The 23,628-nt window shown below is 39.8% G+C and overlaps 2 protein-coding genes across 2 annotated transcripts; one reads left to right on the forward strand and one right to left on the reverse strand.

Annotated features, from left to right (window-relative positions):
* The first annotated feature begins 15,124 nt into the window (after nt 1–15,124).
* On the forward strand, nt 15,125–16,379 carry LOC107760274 (uncharacterized). The gene has a single exon (XM_016578302.2). The coding sequence runs from the start codon at nt 15,630–15,632 to the stop codon at nt 16,164–16,166; it is 537 nt and encodes a 178-aa protein (XP_016433788.1). The 5' UTR covers nt 15,125–15,629; the 3' UTR covers nt 16,167–16,379.
* Nucleotides 16,380–19,207: 2,828 nt separating this feature from the next.
* LOC107760275 (uncharacterized) lies at nt 19,208–22,662 on the reverse strand. The gene is made up of 4 exons (XM_075241077.1): nt 21,958–22,662; nt 20,422–20,620; nt 19,602–20,051; nt 19,208–19,508 (listed from the first exon to the last, which is right to left on the reverse strand). Exons 1-4 carry the CDS (start codon nt 22,487–22,489, stop codon nt 19,418–19,420), a joined length of 1,272 nt encoding a protein of 423 aa, XP_075097178.1. The 5' UTR covers nt 22,490–22,662; the 3' UTR covers nt 19,208–19,417.
* Nucleotides 22,663–23,628: the final 966 nt, after the last annotated feature.

Raw genomic sequence — 23,628 nt, forward strand, 5'->3', positions numbered from 1 at the left:
GAGTCATTTAGACTAGGTCAGGTGAGGTTTTGGGCCTGGTATTGGGCCAAAACTAGTTTAAAAACTATTCATCTGGTGTTTAATAAGAGATTTGCAATCATAGCCTTTTGGTCTTCTAACCCTTTTAAAATTAATTTAATTAAACTTGATTACTTTCAACAAAATTCGGTAAAATTATAATTATTAAACATATTACTAACTATTATAGTTAATTATTTATGAAATATTTTGTCTTCTAAATTATAACACTAATAATAATCTAATTAATCATAATTTGAGAAATAATTCATACAAATAATTATAAAGCCTAGATAGTGTATTTTAGAAATTTTCTTAATGATATAAAAAGTAGTAAGTATATTTATAATTACACAATGTTAGTACTAGGTTATTAATTTTAAAACTAATACTTAATCAATTTTGTAAAATAGGTATTTGTTGATAGAAAATACTTTCGAAAAATTTATCGTAAATTATTAAGAATAAATAAATTAATTTTAAAAGAGTGAGTTAAAATTGACCATCAACGCAGGTCATTGAGAAAGTTCTTCAAATGCCCGACCCTAAGCAGTTGTGCCACTTTGGCTCGCAGATTCTTACAGTCCCCAATCAAATACCCATGAGTGTTGTAGAAATCACACTATAGGTCTTGGTTCTCCTGTCGGAGTTGGAACGGATCTCTTGTGAGAACCTGGCCTCCTTGATATCTTTCAAGAACATCAGTAGCTCATCACACCCTATATTGAAATTATATTCGGATAACCTTGGGAAACCCCTGGTCCCTTGGTGGTGGCCTAAAGGGCCCTGCCACGTCTCTCCTAACCAATCTAAGGTTACTCCTGACTGGATCTCAAGCTTGGTCCTTGTTGTCAAAAGGATGAGTAAGGTTCGAACCAGCCCTTTGGATTCTTTTGCCCAGATTTTGGTATGCCTTTGGGCCTTTCTTGGAAGCAAACTCTCACTTCGATTGGCACCAGAGCTCTAAGGTCATCTTTAATTTGAATCTTGGTTGTATAGTTGTGGTTCACTTTGTTCTAGGTTTTAGCACGGAACTACCTCATGCTTTCCTTTAACTTTCACGAAGCGTCGAAGCTGTTTGGATTTAAACCATATGTAAACGCCGATGCGTCCCAATCCTTTGGTATTGTGGGCGACATCATTATTTCCCTTTGGAATCTCTCCACAAAGCTTCGAAGAAACTCCCCTTCGCACTGCTTTATTTTGAAAATGTCTTCCTTGTGGGTTTCAACCTTTCCGTATATGTTTTCCTTTACTCCATAGGGCCTTCTCATCAATTGTAGGGTTTGGTGGCCCGAAATTGACTTGTCTTTGCCAGATCCCCTGCATGAACTTTCATGAAAACATTTGTAAGCATAATAAAAGAATCAATAAAATGTTCAGGTAAAAGTTTATACCAAGTTAAAGCTCCATTTGTGAGTGTTTGGCCAAATTTCTTGAGCATGATGAATTCAATCTCGTCCGGCTGTAGGTCATTTCGGTTGGTATCAGTTGTATAGGCTGCCATATACTTTTGTGGATCCGTTGTCTTGTCATATCTCGGCACATCTGGCATTTTGAACCTTTTTGAGATAAACAGAGCCACACTCGGTTTAACTGGTAGCTTTGTATACTTTTTGGCATTTGCACCCCTAACAATCGGGGGGAGAGGGGAGGGGGAGGGTGTCCCAAGTATCTGATCCATTTGGCGTGTATATCCTGCTCGAAGCTAAGAAGCTAGGCCATATACATTTATTCAGATGTCTGAATGGTTCTGGATCCGCTCATTTCGACCCCTGATCCATGGGGAACCTTCACTGTTACCGTACCGGTTGCAACATTCACTAGGGTCTCAATCTCTATGGAATGATGGGGCAAAGATGCTTCAAGATGAGTGTTGTTGGTGAAAGAGGCTATGGAATCCTCCATTTGCGTCATAAATGTGTTTTGTGCTGTCAACATGTCTTCTACTACCTTTTTGGGTCCAGAGCATTTCTTGCGGTACATTCCCGTTACCAAAAAATGGCATTATTGGCCTCTTCAGAGGACGTACCATTCTCCTTGACACCCAATATCATAATTACTTTCATCATTGTGAGCTTCAACTTCAATTAAAAGTCAGACCTTGTTTGCTTCATGTGAAGAGGACTGGTTGTCCTCCTGCTCATGTCCTACGAAGTGTTGCAAACTTTTAAGGTCATTAGATACCTATGGCTTGACAGGTTCACCAAAGGCCTTGGTATGACTTCCTGACCATCTATATGTATGTTTTCACGTGAAGTCCTACATATGGCTAAAGTTTGACAGTAGGTAAACTTTTGGTGATTTAGCAAAACGATCAAGACGATATCACAACTGCCAATCCCCACAGCCGGTGCCAAACTATTTACCAAAAAAATAATTTGTCGGTTTTCACAGTTATTTTGATAAAAGAAGGGGTTAAGCACAAGTAAATCGTGATCCATCGAAACCCTTTATCTTACAGTGTGATCGATACAAGGTATATAAAAGAAAAGATAAAAGTTACATTAATGGACAATAAGGCAAGAGATGAATAAAATGCAATAGTAAGCTATGTATTATTTGCAAATATTCTTCCACAAATAGATTCAATGTCCAAGAGAGAGGTTCTAGAAAATATGATGATGTCCCCTTAGCTTCTCTGAAAAGCTATCCATTCAAAATAAGAAAGGATATTTTTGTGACAAGACTACTCGTAAGTGTAAAAGGAACTATTGAAAAGGCATCTCTAGCTTAGCATAGAGCTCGATGATAGCTGGTGTCATAGGATTGGTGAGAATATGGTCCAGTTGGTACCGGGGTCAGTGCCAAAGAAAAAGTCAATTGGGCCCGGTGCCATTACCTAACCGGTCAACAATGACATCGATCATTCTGAGACAGTTCCGTTATCTTGAGATACCGGCGACAATAATTTTGACGCCCCTCAACCGGGGCCACCAGACGCAATATCCCCGAGTGCCTGACTCCTATTGGGCCAATACTTCCATGTGTCACAACCCCATTAGTCTACCTAATAGGTATAGTGACCTACAGAGAAAATATGGAACCTAATTTACAGATTTATATAAAAGGACCCATTTATATATATATATATATATATATATATTGGAGCTATTCCTTATTTCTTCCCACAAAGTATTAACTTTTCTATTCTTATTTTCTGTTTCTTTCGCACATACTCCAATTGGTATCCATATGTGTTCAATATGAATTTGTACATCTTCCTTTTGTATTTGAATATTATCCTTTTTTTAAGTTTATCACATTGTTTTCCCCTAAAATTGGATAACAATTAAACTTATAAGTGGTTTTAAGGATACGTAATTTTACTTGGCACAAACTGAAAAATATGAGAATTAATGCTAGAAGTTAACTATAAAATAAAGCAAACCAATGTGATGAGTGACTATGGCCTTCGAGCTAGATCGCCCTCGAACAACAGCGTATGCTAAAATAGTATAAACTGAACAACAAAGTTTAAGAGAGCTTAAGAGAGAAAAATATAGTATATTGCTTGATTATGCTTGAATCCCCTTACAAAATGATTAGAACTCTATTTATATAGTAGAGGAATTTCACTTATGGTACAATTCTAAATACAGAAGAAAATCCCATGATTGGCTAAATGTCCAGGCTTGACTTGATAAGTGCCGAGATTTTTACCACGATCCTTGCCCGGTCACGGATATCTCGGTTTTCTGTTATTCGGTTTAGAAAGATTTCTTCGATCATGCTCGATCACCATCTCGCTTCGGTCTCAATCTTGATCGATCATCAACTAGCTTAGCGATCTATCTCCATGCCATGGTCTGACATAATTCGAGGCCAGGCCTCGGTCTGCCACCCCGATTTTGATTAGCCATACAAAGTTAGAGAGGCCCGATCTTGAGCGTATACAGATAGTCCCCTCATTTTTTGGAGTGTAATGACAAGAAACAAATTGAGTCTTTGAACTTCCCCTCGATTTACCATGATACACGCATTGTGATGCAAGCGACTGAAGTGACCGAAACGTCTCGTCGGTTCAGTTTCCTAGGCATTTAGTGCGTGTTAGTCGACAGTTGGCCCCTACCAATATTGAACCATCATTTCGAAACAAATAAATAGCCGCCTTATTCATTCTTTCAAACTTTACTTTCAATTTCCTTCATTTTGATTCTCATAGTTCTTTGCATTCTGCAGAGCTTCCTGTGTGCATATCTTTGAATTTCTTTGTTTGTCCTTCTCAAAACACCAAAATTTCAATCTCTATTCTCCCTTGCTTACAAAAATGGCCAAAATATCTAAAACTGATTTCCAGAAAAAAAGCTCTTCCTCGTCTTGGTCGGCCGGCGAGCAACCGATGGCGGGTCCTCCCCTAGAGGACTTCGTTCCTAGAAAGTGCACCACTGTTGCTGATTTTAAGGTGGAGAGTACACCCTCAACACCGGGTCGATGTGAACCGATGTCGAGGTACAAATATATGATTATACAAGATCTCTTCGAGAAGGTGAAAGAAGAGTGCGACTCGGTAGGCAAAGATGTAGTAGTTCCTACCCCTGTGGAATCCATCACAACTCATGTAGAGGGGTATCTAAGTGTATATACTTACCCCTTCACGATAGGTCCCTTAGACCCTATCATCATTGCCTTTTGCAAGAGGTACGACGTCACTCTTGGTCAAATCCATCCATCGTTCTGGAGGATCGTGATCCTCCTCCGATTCTTTGCAAGAAAGATCGAGAGGCATCCTTTTACCCTCGATCACCTTATGCGTCTCTACGGCCCCCGGCTTTATCGTGAAGGCATGATTAAGCTTTACCGCCGATCCACCAAACCCCCATTCTCGAGCATAAACAAGACCTGAGACTGAGGTTGGATGGGCAGATTTGTCTGAGTAAAGACTTCAGACCTAATCCTGTTGAAGACATGCCATTCCCTGAAAAATGGAACATGAATCGTAACTATTGCTTCGCCTTGAATATCTAACTTTGCCATTTTTCTTCTTATCTTACTTCCTCATCTGAGCCTTTATATTGTAGTTGTGGTCATCGCTCCGGAGGTGATCCTCAATCTCAAGAAATAGGTCAAGGGCCTAGTGTCACAGAGGTCGTACTCCGAGCGTGCCTGGATGAAAATGTCAAAGGGAAAATGGGAGGCCCGTAACCATGGTAATTTTCTTTTTTTTTTTAGAACGGTTTCTATTTGGACTTTATTTTGTATTTATTCATATTTTCCCCTTTGTAGGCCTAGGGAAGGATGTAGCAATCAGACCCCCCCTCTACTAAAGAAGGGGCACTTTCCCCTTACCCTGCTTCGAAACAGACCAAAGAGAAGAAGAGGAAAGGGGCTCCGAGTTCTCCGAGCTCTTCGGGACCGAAAAAGAAAAAACCGGCGAGGAGACCCCGTAAAACCAAGGCGATAATTCTCCTAACTATGAAGTCAGTCAAATAGCTGAGGGATGAGTCTGAAGAGGACAAAAAGGATGAGGACTCCGGGATGGTGACCTATGCATGAACTGGCGCCAAAACTCAAAGGACTGCTAGGGCGGCGGGAGCTGAAATCGCTTTGCCTCATCTTGACGAACCCCCCGAGTCAAAAAAGTGGAAGGTGCTTCACCTCGAGGTGATGAGGATACAGAGGAGGTAGTCGAGGCTGGTGTAGAAACCATGCTCGATGCTTCCCGTGATAAAGACGAAGCCCCAAAAGATTCACTTGGGGCAACGACGATTTGAGATGTCTCCTTGTTGCCTTCGTTCTCTGATATGACGATCAAGGATGCTCAAGCGATAGAGACTCGCCACGACGAAGAGGTCCATGAAGCAGAAGACCTTTTTGGTGGCTATTTTGCCCGAAGTGGAAGATGTCACCAGTCTAGGTGACTTGGATGTCCCGAGGAAGAGCTCGAGTGAGGCTTCCTCGAGCTTTAAATTGATCAACCAATTCCCGACCCCCAACATTGATCCCTAGCGTAAGAGGCCACTTATCATCTCGATCCTGGAGGATGCTCAAGTTTTTTCTGCCGTGTAGGGGTGGCTAGCTATCTCCGATGCTTGGTTACTAAAGAGGACCAAGCCAAGATGGACGAAGTGGAGGTTGCTTGCTTGTTCAACAAGGCCTAGCATGCTCTGAATCGGGTATGTTCAAGGCCATTGCATTATTTCTTTATGACTTTGAATTGTAGATATCTCTAACATTTTCTTCCTTTCTCGTAGGCTTTGGTGTTTCATCATGAGGCATTTCTTCGAATCCGAGATGAACGCAAGGCCGAGGTCCAGGGACTCACTAAGAAATGCGATACTTACAAGCCTCTTAGTGAGAAGCTTCAGGTAGACTTGGTGGCATCTCGAGATGAGCATGCTGAGATGGCTGAGTAGGTATTCCGAGTTTTGATGATAGTGAGGACGAATCGGAGATAACAACTAATGATCCAATTCTGCAGGTTCAATAGAGGCTCGAATAGTTCAAGGGCCTCAAAGGTCAAATAGATAAAGTACGAGCCGAGGCTAAAGAGTTAAAGGGGTGTATGGACATTCTAGTTGCACAAAAGAAAACCATTCAAGCAGAGATGGATTCGGCCAAGTCACAGATTCAATCTACAAGAGAGAATGTCTCGGTTCAGGCGAAGAAGACCAAGGAGCTCGAGTCCAATTTAGCCATTTTGGCCAAATAGCTCGAGGTTGCCAGATCTGAAGCGGCCACGACTAATATTAAGGCCTAGGCTACTGCGGCCCAATACAAGGTTAATGCCGAAGCCACCCTCGAGCAGGCTAAGGGCATGGTGGATCATTCGAAGTGGCAGGCTCGAAGGGAGGCTCTTGAGGGGGTCCTTGCTCAAAGTTTCAATATATCTATTGAACTCGAGATCGCCAAGGTTGAGGAAGCAAAGGCTCGGAAGCTAGTATTTCCCGATGAGGATTCTGTGAATGTGAGTGGATCTGGTGGAGAAATTTTGAGGGCGAAGAAGCTTCTTTCGATAAGGACTGTGCTGCTTAGGCCTAGTAATTTTCGCTTTTACTATAAGGCCAATCGGCCTTTGTAAAGAATTTTTTGATCGGGCTATGTGGCCCTTGTAAAAAACTTTGATACGTAAAAACTTTTCCCTTTCCATGGCTCCCGAATCCGTTGTCCTTTAGTTATTTTATGCAAGTGTCAAAGTACCTTAATATAAAGTTATATAGTTGTATTCAACGGTCCCAGATCGGACATCCGAACTTGACCTGAGGCAGTCTTTGATAAATCGGAGCCGAGTGAGATCATTTATCAGGACACGAAATAAGGTAATCTTTGAGTTTGATGTTCGAGTGAGAATGTTATTTCGAACTCGAAATTAGGTGGCCCTTAGGCTCGAAAAACAATCTTCGAGTGAGAATTTATTCGAACTCGTGTTGAAGTAGACCTTAAGCTTAGTAGTCGAGTAAGAGTGATATTTCAAACTCGAAGTGAGAGTAGCCCTTAGGCCTTTGTATTTGGCCGATCTGCCCTTTGTAAAACGATCGTTTTAACATATATAAGGCTTTCCAGCCTTTTTGGCTTTTAAGAATTTTTTCCTTTGCTTTGTCATGGTTGTAATGCCTTAGCATGAAATAATGAAGTCGTGTTCGAGGGTTCGAACAAAATCTTACTTTTACTGCCTTTTTGGGTTAAGGCATTATCGGAGTTCGATATTTATCGACATTTTTTCTCGAAAATATCTTAAGTATTAAGATTCTACTGAGGGTAGCCTTTTATAACCGGTTGTGAAAAAATTCGAAGGCCTGTTTTATTATGAAATTCGGACGTCTCCGAGCCGTGTTAATTTGGCCGTAGCCTCTTTAGTTCGGGATTTTCCCCTTGGGCTATTTTCCCATATCACCTCGAGTTTGCCCGAAGTATTAGTCCCTGAGTGGGGTGGCCGTGACCTATAAAAATTGAGAGTTGCCTAAAAGGTCTTATGATCTCGAAGTTTTAACAATTCGATCTTGTTTATTTTTTGAACGATTGTAGGGGTAATTATCCGAACTCTGGCTATGATCGGCCCTTAAGCCTATTTACTCAATAGATCAAGAGTATGAAGTTGTAAAGTAGAAGAAATTTTCTAAGGCATGAGATATTGACAAGGAAAAATACTTCTCCTTATAATTGATTATACATGCGTACATGTTCTGTGCTAGGGCTCTAGTAAACTACATGGGCGCAACTCGTTTGACCGTTTGGCCCTTACAAATATTCCTATGGAGACCCGATGTCATGAAGCAATTTCCTCGTAACAAAATTGATATTCAAGGGGTAATGGCCCCAAGTATTCGAGGTTGATTGTAAAGAAGCCTCGGATACTGTTGAATTGTTCTAAGTTAGCATGATCAATGGTTGCCTCATTAAAACCCTCGCCGAAAAACTCATTTGGGACAAAGCCAGTCTAAGGGAAAAAGAGTGCAACACATACTTTCAAATCTAAAGACTTCATGTCAAGGAGTCCATTGCTATTTCTGATCGAACACCTACAAGATTTAGTTTAAAATATAAATGAAAATGGAAAGGGTCGCACCTTAGTAGTAGTATCATTTTAGGTGTGATATGTTCCAATTGTTTGGTAATTGTTCACCGTTCATCGTGCTGAGCTTGTAGGATCCTTTTCCTGTGATTTTGAGAACCTGGTACGATCCTTCCCAGTTTAGACCTAGATTCCCTTCATTCGGATTTCGGGTGTTGAGGGTGACTTTTCTAAGCACCAAGTCCCCGATGTTCAAAATATCAAAGATTGGCTCTTCGATTGTAGTACCTTTTGACCCGTTGTTTTTGGGCTCGGACGAGGGCGCCTTCGCGTCTTTTGTCTAACAATTCTAGGCTTGTATTTATGGCCTCGTTATTTAACTCTTCTGTTGCACATCGAAATCTTATGCTAGGTTCTCCGACTTCGACTGGGATCAGAGCTTCGGCGCCATAAACTAACGAGAAAGGTGTTTTTCCAGTACTAGATTTTGATGTTGTGCGGTATGCCCATAGAACTTCGGGTTGTATCTCTCTCCACTTCTCTTTGGCATCGGTCAATCTCTTCTTAAGGTTTTGAATTATGGTTTTGTTGATCGATTCGGCTTGTCCGTTCCCGCTGGGATGATAAGGCATCGATAGGATCCTTTTTATCTTGCGATCCTCGAGAAATTTAGTCACTTTGTTGCTGAATTGCTTTTCGTTATCATATACGATCTCGGAGGGCATATCGAATCGGCATATGATGTGATCCCAAATGAAATTTATGACTTCTTTTTCTCTAACTTTCTCAAAAGCCTGTGCTTCAACCCACTTAGAAAACTAATCAGTCATAAATAAAATAAAGTGAGCTTTACTTGGGGCCAGTGGAAGAGGGCTGCCGATGTCCATTCCCCATTTCATGAACGACCATGGGGATAAGACCGAATGGAGATGCTCTCTAGGTTGATGAATCATCGAAGCATGCCTTTGACATTTATCATATTTGTACAAACTCCTTTGCATCTTTTTCCATATCAATTCAATAATAGCCGACTCTGATTACCTTTCGAACCAGTGACTCGACGCCTGAGTGGTTTTCACAAGTGCCTTTGTGAACTTCTCGTAAGACATAATCAGTATCCCCGGCCGCAAACATATTGCCAATGGTCCATCGAAAATCCTTCTAAACAACGTTCTATCTTTGGAAAAAGTGAACCGTGTTGCCTTTGTGTGCAGAGCTCTCGACTCCTTTGGGTCTGATGGAAGCTTTGTTCTTTAAGTACTCTATGTACTTGTTTCTCCAATCCTAAGTCAAACTCGTTGAGTTTATTTCGGCATATCCTTCTTCGACCACCAACCTCATAAGTTGTACGATAGTCCCCGAGTTGAGTTCGTTATCTTCGACCGATGAACTAGATTGGCAAGAGCATCGGCTTCGCTATTCTATTCTCGAGGTACATGTTTCAAGGTCAATTCCTTAAATCGACGTAGAATCATCTGTAGTTTATCCAAGTACCTCTGCATTCGGTCCTCTCGAACTTCAAAAGTCCTGTTAACTTGGTTTACCACGAAGAGGGAATCACACTTGGCCTCTATGACCTCAGCTCCCAAACTTTTAGCTAGTTCAAGACCTACAATCATGGCCTCATATTCGGCCTCATTGTTAGTCAATTTTGTAGTTTTGATAGACTGTCTAACTATATCACCCGCGGGTGATTTTAGCACGATGCGTAGTCCAGACCCTTTCACGTTCTAAGCATCGTCCATAAATAAGGTCTAGATCCCCGAAGATGTATCTGATTTCATCAACAGTTCTTTTTCAACCTGGGGTACGAGGGCAGGCATGAAGTCAGCCACGAAGTCTGTCAAAATTTGAAAGTTGATGGCGGTTCGGGGTCGATACTCAATACCATACCCACTAATTTCGACGGCCCAATTGGCCAATCGACCCGAAAGCTTGGGTTTGTGCAGAATGTTTCGAAGAGGATAAGTAGTCACGACACATATTGGATGGCATTGAAAATATGGTTTTAGTTTTCTAGAGGCGCTTATTAAAGCAAGCACTAATTTTTCTAAGTACGGATATCTAGTTTCGGCCTCACCCAAGGTCCGACTAATATAATAGATAGGGAATTGCATACCTTGTTCTTCTCGGACCAGGACTCCACTTACTGCTATCTCCTAGACTGCTAAGTACAAGTAAAGTTGTTCGTCCACTTTTGGGGTATGGAGCAGCGGCGGGCTTGATAAGTACCGTTTTAGTTCCCCCAAGGCCTATTGGCATTTTGGGGTCCATGCAAAGCACCTCTTCTTCTTCAGTAGTGAGAAGAATCGGTGACTCCTATCCGAGGATCTTGAAATGAAGTGCCCTAGGGCAGCTATGTGCCCCGTTAACCTCTGTACGACCTTTACATTATCCACGATTGTGATGTCCTCAATAGCTTTGATCTTATTAGAGTTGATCTCGATCCCCCGGTTGGACACCATGAAGCCAAGAAACTTGCCCGAGCCAACCCCGAATGCGCACTTTTCTGGGTTGAGTTTCATATTGTACTTCCTTAGTATATCGAAAGTTTCCTTCAAATGCTTCAAATAGTCCTCTACTCGCAGGGACTTAATTAGTATATTATCAATATAAACCTCCATAGATTTCCCTATTTGTTGTTCGAACATTCGATTACTAGGCGTTGATAGGTTGAACCAACATTTTTTAGTCCAAAAGGCATTACATTATAATAGTAGGTGCCATACTTAGTGATTAATAAGGTCTTTTCCTGATCCTCCAGGTTGATGTATATTTGGTTATACCCAGAGTAGGCATCGAGAAAACCAAGAGTCTCGTGGCTAGCCATGGCATCGATCATACGATCGATGTTAGGCAAAGTAAAAGAATCCTTGGGGCATGCTTTATTCATGTCTTTACAATCTACGCACATTCTAAGTTTGTTTCTCTTCTTAGGTACTACCATTACATTCGCTAACCATTCGGGATATTTTACTTCTCGAATGGATCCTATTTTGAGAAGTTTGGTTACCTCATCTTTGATGAAAGCGTGTTTGACCTCGGACTGAGGCGTCCTTTTTTGTTTCGCCGGGCGGAACTTCGGGTCCAAGCTTAGTTTATGACTAGTGATCTTCGGCAGGATCCTGTCATATCGAGATGGGACCAGACAAAACAATCCATATTATCTTTAAGAAATTGAACAAGATTTTTCCTGAGCTCGGGAGTTAACCCCGTGCCTAGGTATACCTTTCAATCGGTCAGATGCTCGATCAGTATGATTTGTTCCAACTGTTTGACCGTTGACTTTGTGGTGTCAGAATCATCGGGGATTATGAATGATCGAGGTATAATATAGTCATCCTCCTCGTAAGTTCCCTGCTCCTCCGGTTGGGTCGAGGCTGGTGGCCATGGTTGCTATTTGGCTTCCAGTGACTCCGATCCCTTTGTTGATAAAGTGCCGATACCAATATTACTTAGTCGATTGCAAGCATATCCTTGGCGGCGGGTTGTACCCCGTACACCGTTTTGACTCCCTCCGATGTTGGAAACTTCAAGAACTTGGTAAAGGGTCAAAGGTACTGCCGTCATGTTATGGATCCAAGATATTCCGAGTAGTGCATTGTACCTCATGTCACCCTCGATTACATGGAACTTTGTTTCTTGGATGGTCCCGACCATGATTGCTGGTAGAATAATTTCACCTTTGGTGGTTTCACTTCCCATGTTGAAGTCGTTAAATACTCGGGTTGCAGGCACAATTTGGCCTTGTAGGCCAAGCTGCTCTACGACCCTTGATCGAATAATGTTGGCCGAGCTACCTGGATCAATCAAAACATGTTTAACTTGAATTTTACTCATAAGGACCTCGTCGACCAAGCTGCTCTACGACCCTTGATCGAATAATGTTGGCCGAGCTACCTGGATCAATCAAAACACGTTTAACTTGAATTTTACTCATAAGGACAGATATTACCAATGCATCGTTGTGAGGTTGTTCGATCCCTTCTACATCCTCATCATTGAAAGACAAGTTCTCTTCCGGTAAGTAGTCTCGAGTTCACTTTTCCCTTGTGATTGTCACCTTGGTGCACTTAAATATCGGTCCTTGAGGAATATCGACCATACCAACGATCATGTGAATCACGTGTTGTGGCTCTTCTTTCTCATTTTGTCTGTTGAATCTCTCTTTTTGAAGTTTTTTTGGGCCAATCACTTAAGAATTCCCGAAGGTGCCCCTCATTGAACAATCGAGCTACTTCCTCCCTTAGCTGTCTATAATCTTCCGTTTTATGACCATGGGTACCATGATACTTGCATATTTGATTGGGGTTTCTTTGGGCTGGATCGGTCTGCAGAGGTCGAGGCCATCTAGTATCCTTGATACGTCTGATGGATGAAACGATGGCTAATGCATCTACACTGAAGTTATATTCCGACAATTGTGGAGCTTCTTTAGGCCCAACATCCCTATCAAAACCATTTTTGCTCATGAGACCTCGTGAACTTTGACCTCGATAATTTCTTCTCTCATTCTGTGCAAAGTTTCGTCCAGACCCACTGCTTCTACGGTCCCCATTGTACGATTGATACCGATCTCTATTTGACCTTGACTCTCGATCGATATCCCTCTTAATCCTATCCACGAGCTTGTTAGAATAAACAAACCTTGAAGGAGTCCCCAGTTGATCATCCTCGACCCTGATCTTTGACTGATATCGATTATGTACATCGGCCCAAGTGATGGATGGATACTCGATCAAATTTTTCTTCAAATGCTATGAAGCTATGGAACTTCGAGTGTTGAAGCCCTGAGTGAAAGCTTGAACAACCCAATCGTCGGTGACCGATGGCAAATCCATTCTCTCAGTTTGGAACCGAGATACGAATTCCCTGAGCATCTCGTTATCTTTTTGCCTTACTTTGAAAAGGTCCGACTTTCTCGTTGCAACCTTAATGGCTCCAGCGTGCGCCTTCACAAAAGAATCTACAAGCATATCAAACAAATTAATAGAATTGGGCGGTAGATTATGATACCATATCATGGCACCCTTTGATAGAGTCTCCCTGAATTTCTTCAGCAATACGGATTCAATTTCGTCATCTTCCAAGTCATTTCCATTGATGGCGCATGTGTACGAGGTTACGTTTTCATTTGGATCAGTCGTCCCGTTATACTTAGGGATCTCGAGCATACAGAACTTCTTGGGAATTGGTTTCGGAGCCGCACTTGGGGGAAAAGGTTTTTGTACATATTTTATAGAATCCAGTCCTTTCAATATCGGAGGTGCCCCCCGGATTTGGTCGACCCTGAAGTTATACGTTTCCACTTTCTTATTATTTTCCTCGATGTTCTTTTCTCCTGTCTCGATTCGCTTCATCAACTCTTCGAGCATTTTTAGGATAGCAGGATTTGTCTCAGATTCCTTCTCATTCGATTTTCTCGAAGTTGATTCGACACTGTGTACAATTTCTTGGGACGGATCGAGTTCGGCCATGCTCAGCGTGTGGTTCTTATTTTGTAGCCGAGCTATTGCCGCCTGCTGGGCCTGTAACATTTCAAAGATTACTCGCAGGTTGGTCCTGCCATCTTCACTGCCATGCGCATTCTGAGTAGCTGATCGGGTACCCCCACGAACACTACTTCCGGGATCGGTGACCACATTTGCATTGATGGCTACATGTGAATTGACGCCGATTGGATCTGTAGCCGGAACTCCATCGAGGCCAGCAGGGGGTGCAATATTTCCTGGTGCAATATTCTCATTCTCGTTGTGTTGGCTGAGATCATTGTCAATGTGTTGAGGTGCTAACTGAGAGTTTGGCATCTTTCAATCTGTAATCAAAGACACTTCAAAGAACAAGCGTAAAATAGTGTGTGTTACGCGAATTTGTGCCAGACAATCACTATTATCCTTATCCCCACAGTGGGCGCCAAACTGTTTACCCTTAAAATTGGATAACAATTAAACTTATAAGTGGTTTTAAGGATACATGATTTCACTTGGCACAAACGGAGAAATATGAGAATTAATGCTAGAAGTTAACTATAAAATAAAGCAAACCAATGTGATGAGTGATTATGGCCTTCGAGCTAGATCGCCCTCGAACAACAGAGTATGCTAAAAATGTATGAACTGAACAACAGAGCTTAAGAGAGAAAAATATAGTATGTTGCTTGATTATGCTTGAATCCCCTTACAAAATGATTAGAATCCTCTTTATATAGTAGAGGAATTTCACTTATGGTACAATTCTAAGTACAAAAGAAAATTCCATGATTGGCTAAATGTCCGGTCTTGACTTGATATGTGCCGAAATTTCAGTCACGATCCTTGCCCCGTAACGGATATCTCGGATTTATGTTATTCGGTTTAGCAAGTTTTCTTCGATCATGCTTGGTCCCCATCTCGCTTTGGTCTCGATTACGACTGGTCTCGATCTTGATCGATCATCAACTCACGAGCTTAGCGATCCATCTCCGTGTCATGGTCCGACGTAATTTGGGGCCAGGCCTCGGTCTGCCGTCTATCACCCCGATTTCAATAAGCCACACAAAGTTAGAGAGGCCCGATCTTGACTGTATATACATATTTAATTGCTTTGTAGCTCCTTTCACGTCATCCTTTAAAACATTAGTTACATAATTTTTCATTCTAACTTGTTTTTCATGAGATGTGAGCTTATTGTTTGCTAAAGAGATACTCTCTTCTATATTTTATTTAGTCAATAAACTTTTCTTTTCTTCAGTTCTCATATCATTATTTATCAACTCATCTTCAAGAGCATAATTCAAACCCCGTCCTTTTTTATAAAAATCTTTTTCTGTTTTTACCATAATCATATTAATGCATGTGTTCTTTCAAGTAAAATCATGACTAACGACTAACAATATTTTCTAATCTGAACTGAAGTACACCAAAAGAAAGATTAGAAAATTCTCCAATAATATATTTGTTCAATATTTTCACGAGGAATGTAAGTATTTAATTTATAATACAAAATATTAATTCACAACTGAGTCATATTAGGTGTTTCGTGTAATTTACTCATTTCTTTTCTTTTGTTTTTCTTCCAAATATATACATTGACGGAACCAAAACAGCAAATCTTCTCCATCTTTTGACCCACGGGCCACGGCCATCCTCCTCCACCGTCAACTGCTGCCGGAAAATCAAGAATGGCACCAAAATTCGAAACACACTCCTCACCAACCACCGCAGGAACCCAATTTTCCGATCCATCCAATGACTACTCAATCGACCCACTTTTCCACACCCTCCGTATCCTCCCATTCTCCTTCCTCCGCCCACCAAAGCTCCGCCTAAAAATCCCAACCGTCACCCTTCCCTCCGCCATGACAATTTACAGCCTGATCCTCTTAACCTACTTCATGGTCGTCTCCGGCATTGTTTACGACGTCATTGTTGAACCCCCTGGAATTGGATCAACACAAGACCGGTTCACTGGTGCTGTGAAACCGGTGGTTTTTCTACCCGGTCGAGTTAATGGTCAGTATATTATTGAAGGATTGTCTTCTGGGTTCATGTTTGTACTTGGTGGTGTTGGGATTGTGATGTTGGATTTGGCAACTGATAAGAACAGAGATAAGAGTGTTAAGGTTTCGTTTGCTTCAGCTGGGGTTGTGTTTGTTGTGATGGCTTATGTTATGAGTATGCTCTTTATCCGTATCAAGATCCCAGCTTATCTTCGCTGAAAGTTTTAGCCTTTTTTCTTTGCTTTGATAATCAGTAATTGTTTTAGTTTGTGACTCTCTAAAGTTTAAAGAGCTACACATCTGATACTGTGGTAGACGAGGAGTATGCTTAAGTTGATTTGGCTATTTTTGGCTCTTGATAGATTTGGTTAATGAAATGTATGCAATCTTGGATCTCATGAATGCATAGTAGAATACTGTTGTCTTTGCTTATGTTATCGCTATGTTGTTTATTTGCATTAAGATCCCAGCTTATATTTGCTGAAAAATGCTAGTTCTTTTTGTTTTTCTTACTAGTTAATGGCTTTTTAGGAACTTTCAGAATGGGTTTAGTTTATCAGTCATTTAGTGAGACTGATATGTGATACTGTTGCGAGAGTAGGAGTAAGTGAAGTTAATTTGGGTATTTAGCTTTTGATAGATATGGGTTATGAAATGGAGTTTGTAGTTTTGGATCTTTGAAGGCATGGTAGAAAAGTGTTGCTATGTGGTTATTAGCATTTTGCTGTAGGATCTTATGAGAAATTAAAATCTCTCAAGTTTTATGGATGAATAACTAAGGCATTTGTGTTCATGTGCAATCGTGGGCACTTTATAAGTTTCGACTCCAAATTAGTTGGGGTCAACTATACGAATCCTCTAATATGTTCTGCTCTATTGAAGTACCTTTTTTTCCAATTCTATGAAATGGATAGATTCTAAAGTGTTGAGCTATTTGTTTGACCAATCACCTGATTAAAGTATGCAGAACACATTCTCAGTTAGACAGGATGGATTAGTGAGATGGAAATGGAAAAATGAATTTTTTTTAGTATGGTTTTGAAGTTCTCTTTTCAAGGTCCTTTGGTTTGTGGCTTTGCTTTGTGAAGTTGAAGATTGTGAATATCTTCATCCATGGGGATTGTGAACATCAAATGGATAGACATCAAAGTGAATTGGTTTCTAAAATGTTAAGAACTATTGAACTATTTTGACAGATACATGTATAGTCTATTGTTTCGCAGACATGTTCGGTTATTTAGTTGTGAGCCTTTTTACAGTAGAAACCAAGTCTTTTTTCTGAAATGCTTCTTCCTCCATTTGTTTGAATGGTTTCTTGATTTGAACTGGCTTCGTTGTTAAGTTCCATATCAGTGATGAAGTTCCATATTACTTCTTTTAGGAACCTTATACAAGTTACACTTGGCTTCCTTGTTAACCCATCTTATCAATTCATGATGTAGTTAAAACCTTGTTGTTACACCTCTATCGATCTATTCTAGTACTCAGGCTCAATAACAAACATCATATTTCTTATAGATCTTGTTTCGGTGAGGGTTATGGCCTGGAGTTTCCCTAATGCTTTTTCCATGTTCTTCTGATATGTTTGTATGGATATCTTCCAGCAGATGACTTTCTGACTCCATATATATCCAGCGCAGTTTAGATGTATGTCATTCAATTAGTCCCAAACTTGCTGACACTCTCATTTTGCTGAGATCCCACATTCTCCACCTTGTGTAGTCTTCCCCTTTTATTGGAAATCGTCCAGCACCATTTCGATCTTTTACCACTCAGTAGCTATTATTTCACTCAAACTATTTTCTGGTGATGGCATGATACCTTCCATGAACTGCTATTTCTTGAATGGCCAATGTATCTATGCCATCACTGTTTAATGGTTTCCTTTGGTCTCACTGCTCTGAATCACTATTCTCAGATTAATTTGATTTCTCAGAAAGAAAAAGGGAATATTAACATGGTTAAGGGAGCAAGGTCTCTTTTTCTGAAACGTCATTGAAGTGTGTTAACTAAACCAACTCAATCTGGTTACTGCTGAATCAATGGTACCTACAGCCTTTCGAGTAGAAGGTACATGGTTAGGCTCATTCTGCTGTCATTCCTTTTGATCCTAGTCAGCTCGTCTTTGTCTTGAAGCCAATAACTAGTGACTCTTTTGTTACTGCATGTTGCATATCTTGTGTAGTCGGATAGGCTATAGATTCTATCTTTCTGTTAGTGTGTAACCGATTTATGTATGTTAAGCTCCCCTTTTCTCGTCACCTTACTTTTCTTTTGCCCCTCTTTAAAGTAAAGCTGTTGCTTACAGTTGGCTTTAGCAATTGCAATTTGTCTGTCTAGCTCCTCGTTTTGAACTCAAATAACACCTTTTGGGTTGATTGACTTCATTTATGGTCTTTCTTTTCCCTTCGCTTTCTCAGCCATTTTGTTTGGTCAAATGATTGATTAAGATTTGAAATTCCTCTTTACCGAGGAAAGAGAGAGGATTAGGTGTCTGTATGCTCCAAACCATCAACTAGGACTTCTAGCATTTTCTTCCGACAGAATTTAGGAGGTCAGTGTGTGCCCTCATAACCAGACCCCACTTGTGGGAAACTATTGGGTTTTTTTGTTGTTGTTGTTGTTGTTGTGTGCCCTCGTAAGGCGGGGAAACTTCAAAATATGTCTTTTACGTAACTTGGGTAGCTGGGTGAACCAAAGTCACTCTGATTGCCTGTTGTATGTCTTATAATCTTTCCTCCGCCTTCATACGTTTTTGGGCAGTCTTTTGATAAAAAAAAAAAAACTTCACCTGTCTTTGATACAAGAAATGTTAATAGTTGCCTTATTGTTGAATCTGGTCTATTGCAAATTAAACTCCAGCTGGGGGGACTGCATCTTTTGATTGTTCTGGAGTAATAAACATTGTGCCCTCGTGTATATTGAAGTTGTAGGTCAATTGGACCGGCACTAGATAGACTGAACCCCCATGTGTTGACTGGTATATTGATGAAATTTTGAGGTTTTCTTGGTTGATGCAAAAGTTATTAGATGTTAAATGCACGAAATATGAATTGATCTCAGAATCTTTTGCAGTTGCAGTTGATGTTAAATTATGTTACTTGTTCAGCAACTGCAAAAATTTGAGTTTATCGGAACACAATGTCTCATGCAATGCCTTATGGGAAGAAGAAACTGGGACACAATTGATCAACCAAACGAGTTAAAAGAATAGCGAAATACAGCATACTTGACAACGGTAACTAATAAAAATGAGATAGTAAACTAATTTAGCGACTCGCGATATGTTTACTAATCTTGATTCATATTCGGACATTTACAAGCAACAAATCAACAAACCTAAGCTTAATACTGATGTAAATAAATCTACAAAAATGAACTTCAAAGACTTAGATTGACAGAAGACGAAGTGTACCAAACAGCAATAAACCCTGCTACTAACACAACAGAAATGTGAATGCTGGCTATCGTTAGCTTTGTTCTTTCACAGTCGCAACAGTATTTTTTTGTGCATATTTGGATATAACACCAGTAAGTAGAGCTTTCTCCTTGATTTTCAACCTGCACGACATTGCAGCAGTTGGTAAGTAAAACTAAAGAAATGATACTAAACATAAGCGCAAATGTATGTTTACTCATGAGCTTATAGCTTACTTGCGCGCAGATCCTGGAATATTCAATTTTGGGACCTTATCTTTCTTTTGCTTAGGCTTTTTCTTCTTCTCTTTTGCTTGGACTTTCTTTTCTTGTTCTGAGAAATCAGACTCTTCTCTAACATCTTGCTCATCACCCGAAGTGGACTCTGCAGAGAAAATTTCTGAATTTTCTGTATAATCATTTGTACGTGCTGATAAATCCTCCATCTCTACAACATCATGGTCAGTGGGAAGGTTTTCCTCTGAATCCGAGGAAAGGAAATTTGTATCAAAATCATCATCGAGGTCTCCTTGCAGATCAGGTATTTCTTGTTCAGGAGCATACTTAATTTCATCAACTGACTTTATAGCTGCGGACTTGGGTGATCCGAGATTTATCATCTCACACTTTATTTTCTTCTCAATCTTACCAAAACTTAAACTTTGTCCAGAAAACATTTTCACAAACCTACAATGACAAATAATTTTTTGGTTTAGGCAAAGAATGCAAGGTTAAAGATTAAATAGGCACCTGATCAAATTTTTCAAACAAAAATCAAACTGATATTGTAAGGTAATTACCTAATACACATACAAAGTCACACAAGTTTTTAGTCATATCCGTGAACTATGGTTAGAACCCCCCCCCCCCCCCAAAAAAAAAAAAAAAAAAAAAAAAGCATAAACCATCAGTGTATGTGGTGTTGTGATACTAATACTAATTAATTCGTTATGTTACAAGCTTCATCCTTTATTACTTCCGTATAGCCACAAACAACACAATGTCAGAGCAGGACCAAGAGAGAATAGAGGTATACAATCCATTTCTAAAGCATTACCTTTGTGCTTCATCTTTGGACTTGAAGTCAATATAAGCGAGGCCTTTGCAAATAGGATTCCTGGTCTTCTTGTTCCCCGTCACAACAGGGACTATGTTAGCTATTCCAGGAACTCCTTTGAAAGCCACTCGTAGATCTTTATCAATGTTCATTTTCTTAGGAAGATTGACCAAGCGCACACGTAATCCATCCTGAACATCTTTAGAAATTGTAGAACTTAAGTGAAATACTGCCACGCTACAACATGGTAGAAAGAACAGAGTTTGCAAAATATCAAGTACAATTTAAAAGAGTAGCAGATGCAGAAGTCATTGAAGTTCCATGAGGTCATTACTTTGTCCTACAAACTCTTCCATTCCACTCTAAGCTTCACGAAGTAATACTGAACGAGTTACATATGTTTGATTCCATAACTTTTACACTTTTAGTTCCAGACTGTAGATCAAATATCTGCCTTGTTTTGGAATAGACCAATTTCACCCATGATAAAAAAAAAAATTCTTATTGTTGGTTAGAGTTAAGAATGAAAAGAAAAAGAGAAACAAGAGAACATTAAAAAGGGAAAAAGGGTCTAGATAAAAGAAGGGGCTTAAAGAGAAGATGTGCCGAGCATTTCATTGCTCATTTATAAACTTCCGCATTGCCATTGTCTGTTTACTGTACTGTTAGATATTTCCCTTTGTTAAGAAAATAGATCTCAGGCTTAACAATCCTAAAACTACTCAAGAACATATAAGGAGACAACAACCACTATGAGACATTCTAATATTCACTATCTCCTCGCATGCCTAGGATTAGACATCTGGAGCATGGTTAATATAACATGGAGGTCCAACATCAGGTAAACCAAGGAAAGGAATTGGTTGGCTCTAATACCATGTTAAAGATGGAACTTGAGTCTAAGTCAATCGCAAAAGCTAATTCACAAGGTGAGGATTGCCCGAGACATGTAAGGAGAGTAGGAGACAATAGCACATTCCTTCAATCAAAGTATGGCACTCTGATTTCTAACACCCTTTTCGCCTGTTTTAAAAACTTAAGATATCCGAGATATTTCTTTACCAATTGACCTAAGAAGTAATTCCAGAGAGCCTAAAGCAGAATGGACTCAGCCAATCTTTAACTCAACAAGGTATATTAGATGCTTTAATAGATGGTTTTGGTGCCGCGGGAGTGACTAATTTATACCCTGATTCTCTTATGTTATTGCAGAAAAGAGGTTAACTTTAGTTTAATTTCCTTTGAAATAATATTTTTAGCATAAAAGAATCTGTATTTCTAAGTAAGAAATTTATCAGACTAATTACAAACAATAGGTACTATAGGACTTTAGGCTATGCTAACAATCACAATACTTAGCTCAGCTCTTATTAACTCCTTAATATGATAAATGATTCATTCTTGCGGGCAACTAACTATGAACAAATACATAATTTAATCATTTTGCCTCTAGCGAGATCCTATGTCCAGCAGAAGCTCATAACACATAGTAGTAATCGAAATTAACACAAAAACCAAATCATCAAAAGAAGTTACCTTTATCGTGCTGAACCTCTTTAGAATTAGCTTTAACCGGATTGTTCTTGAGCTTATTAATATTAGCAAGCTGAGCTTTTTTACTCTGCTCAATTTCTTCCATCAACTTATCCTCAACTGAAGTATCATACACTTTATCTACTCCAAATCCACTAGGCTTGTTTTCTAACCACTTCTTCATATTCCTTAATGGAATAATTACCTCATCTTCATCGTCATCATCTCCTTCCACATCATCCTCCTCATCTACTAAAAAATTATCCACATCATCATCACATTCATCATCATCAAGATTTTCCATTTCTACTACATTATTTCCACTTTTTTCTTCACTCTTGATTGCAAAAATGCACACCCCAGTTCGTTTTTGCCACGGAAGAGAACGAATGCTTAAATGGGTCACTGTATTTGAGGGAAAAAACAAGTGGGTTTGAGGAATCTTGGAATAAAGAGGAAGAATTTGTGAAATTGGGCTGTTACTAAAGGTAGCACAACATTGGGTTTGCCTAGGAAAATTTCCCAGGCTAAGCATTGCTTCAGTGGAAGTTACAGAATTTTAGGCAGTGGAATTGGGATGAGCTCAAGAAAAGGTAGTGATGTCTTCTTGTTCTGCTTGGGTTTTATCAGTTATCAGTATAAGCTTCAAGATGGGGGATTTATCAGAGGTTTTTGTGGGAAGATGACGATATAAGATTTTTGTGGACTATTTGGATTGGATAAGGAGCCCAAATAAAAATGGGTATTTTGGGGGACAAGTGCATAGTCATTATATATTTATAGATTAGCACTATTCATTTTGTTTTTATGATAAACTGACTAATTTCTGAAGAGTAGCCCTTTACAGTGGCTATATGATATCATTTCCACGGCATGAGACATACTTGGCCCAGTTATGCACCATTTGTGATGGGGAGAAATTCAAAAATAGCCAAATTTACAAGTGGTCATTCAAAAATAGCCACAGTTTCAAAAGTAATCGAAATTTAGCCACTTTTCATGTAAAGATAAATTTGAACGAAAATACTGTTTAAAATCCGAAAAAATCTCTAGTATAATATACTGGAGTTCCAGTATAATATACCGGTCCAGCATAATATACTGGAGATTGGAGCATCGATGCTCCAATCTCGATGCTCCAATCTCCAGTATATTGTAATGAAACTTTCTGCGTGTTGGAGTTCCAGCATAATATGCTAGAAGTTCATACACAGGTGCATCGATCTCCAGTATATTATGCTGGAACTTTCCGTGTTGCAGCAATATAGTGGCTATTTATTACTGACTTTGCAAACGTTGGCTATTTTTGAATGACCAGTTCAAAAACTGGCTAGCCCGTGCTATTTTTACTTTGTGATGTTCTGTTTTCTGCTGGACTTAGAGATTTATAACCTGGTTAGTTTTTTTTTTCTTTTTCTCTTTTGGAGATTATATTATCTTTGGATAGGAGATTATTGGATTCAAATGAAATTTGCACAAGTGGCCTTTTATGAAGTCACTTTTTAAGCTTTGGTGGAATCAACCACTGATATTTGCATTAGAGTTGGCTGACTACATCACATTCCCTTGGAGTGCGGTCCTTCCTCAGATCATGCGTAAACACGGGATATTTTTTACACCAAGCTGATTCTTTTTTTTTTTTTAAACTTATTAAGTTCTGTCATCGGTTAACTC

This window comes from Nicotiana tabacum, chromosome 20 (genome assembly GCF_000715075.1).
Source record: "Nicotiana tabacum cultivar K326 chromosome 20, ASM71507v2, whole genome shotgun sequence".
NCBI classification, from domain to species: domain Eukaryota; kingdom Viridiplantae; phylum Streptophyta; class Magnoliopsida; order Solanales; family Solanaceae; genus Nicotiana; species Nicotiana tabacum.

What these genes read in the sequence shown, in the direction of transcription:
- LOC107760274 (XM_016578302.2), top strand. Translation starts at nt 15,630, where the DNA reads ATGGCACCAAAATTCGAAACACACTCCTCACCAACCACCGCAGGAACC.
- LOC107760275 (XM_075241077.1), bottom strand. Translation starts at nt 22,489, where the DNA reads ATGCTTAGCCTGGGAAATTTTCCTAGGCAAACCCAATGTTGTGCTACC. An exon ending in AGAGGTTCAGCACGATAAAG is followed by an intron (nt 20,621 to 21,957) that starts GTAACTTCTTTT and finishes CAATTTCTAAAG; the next exon opens with ATGTTCAGGATGGATTACGT. An exon ending in TCCAAAGATGAAGCACAAAG is followed by an intron (nt 20,052 to 20,421) that starts GTAATGCTTTAG and finishes TTGTCATTGTAG; the next exon opens with GTTTGTGAAAATGTTTTCTG.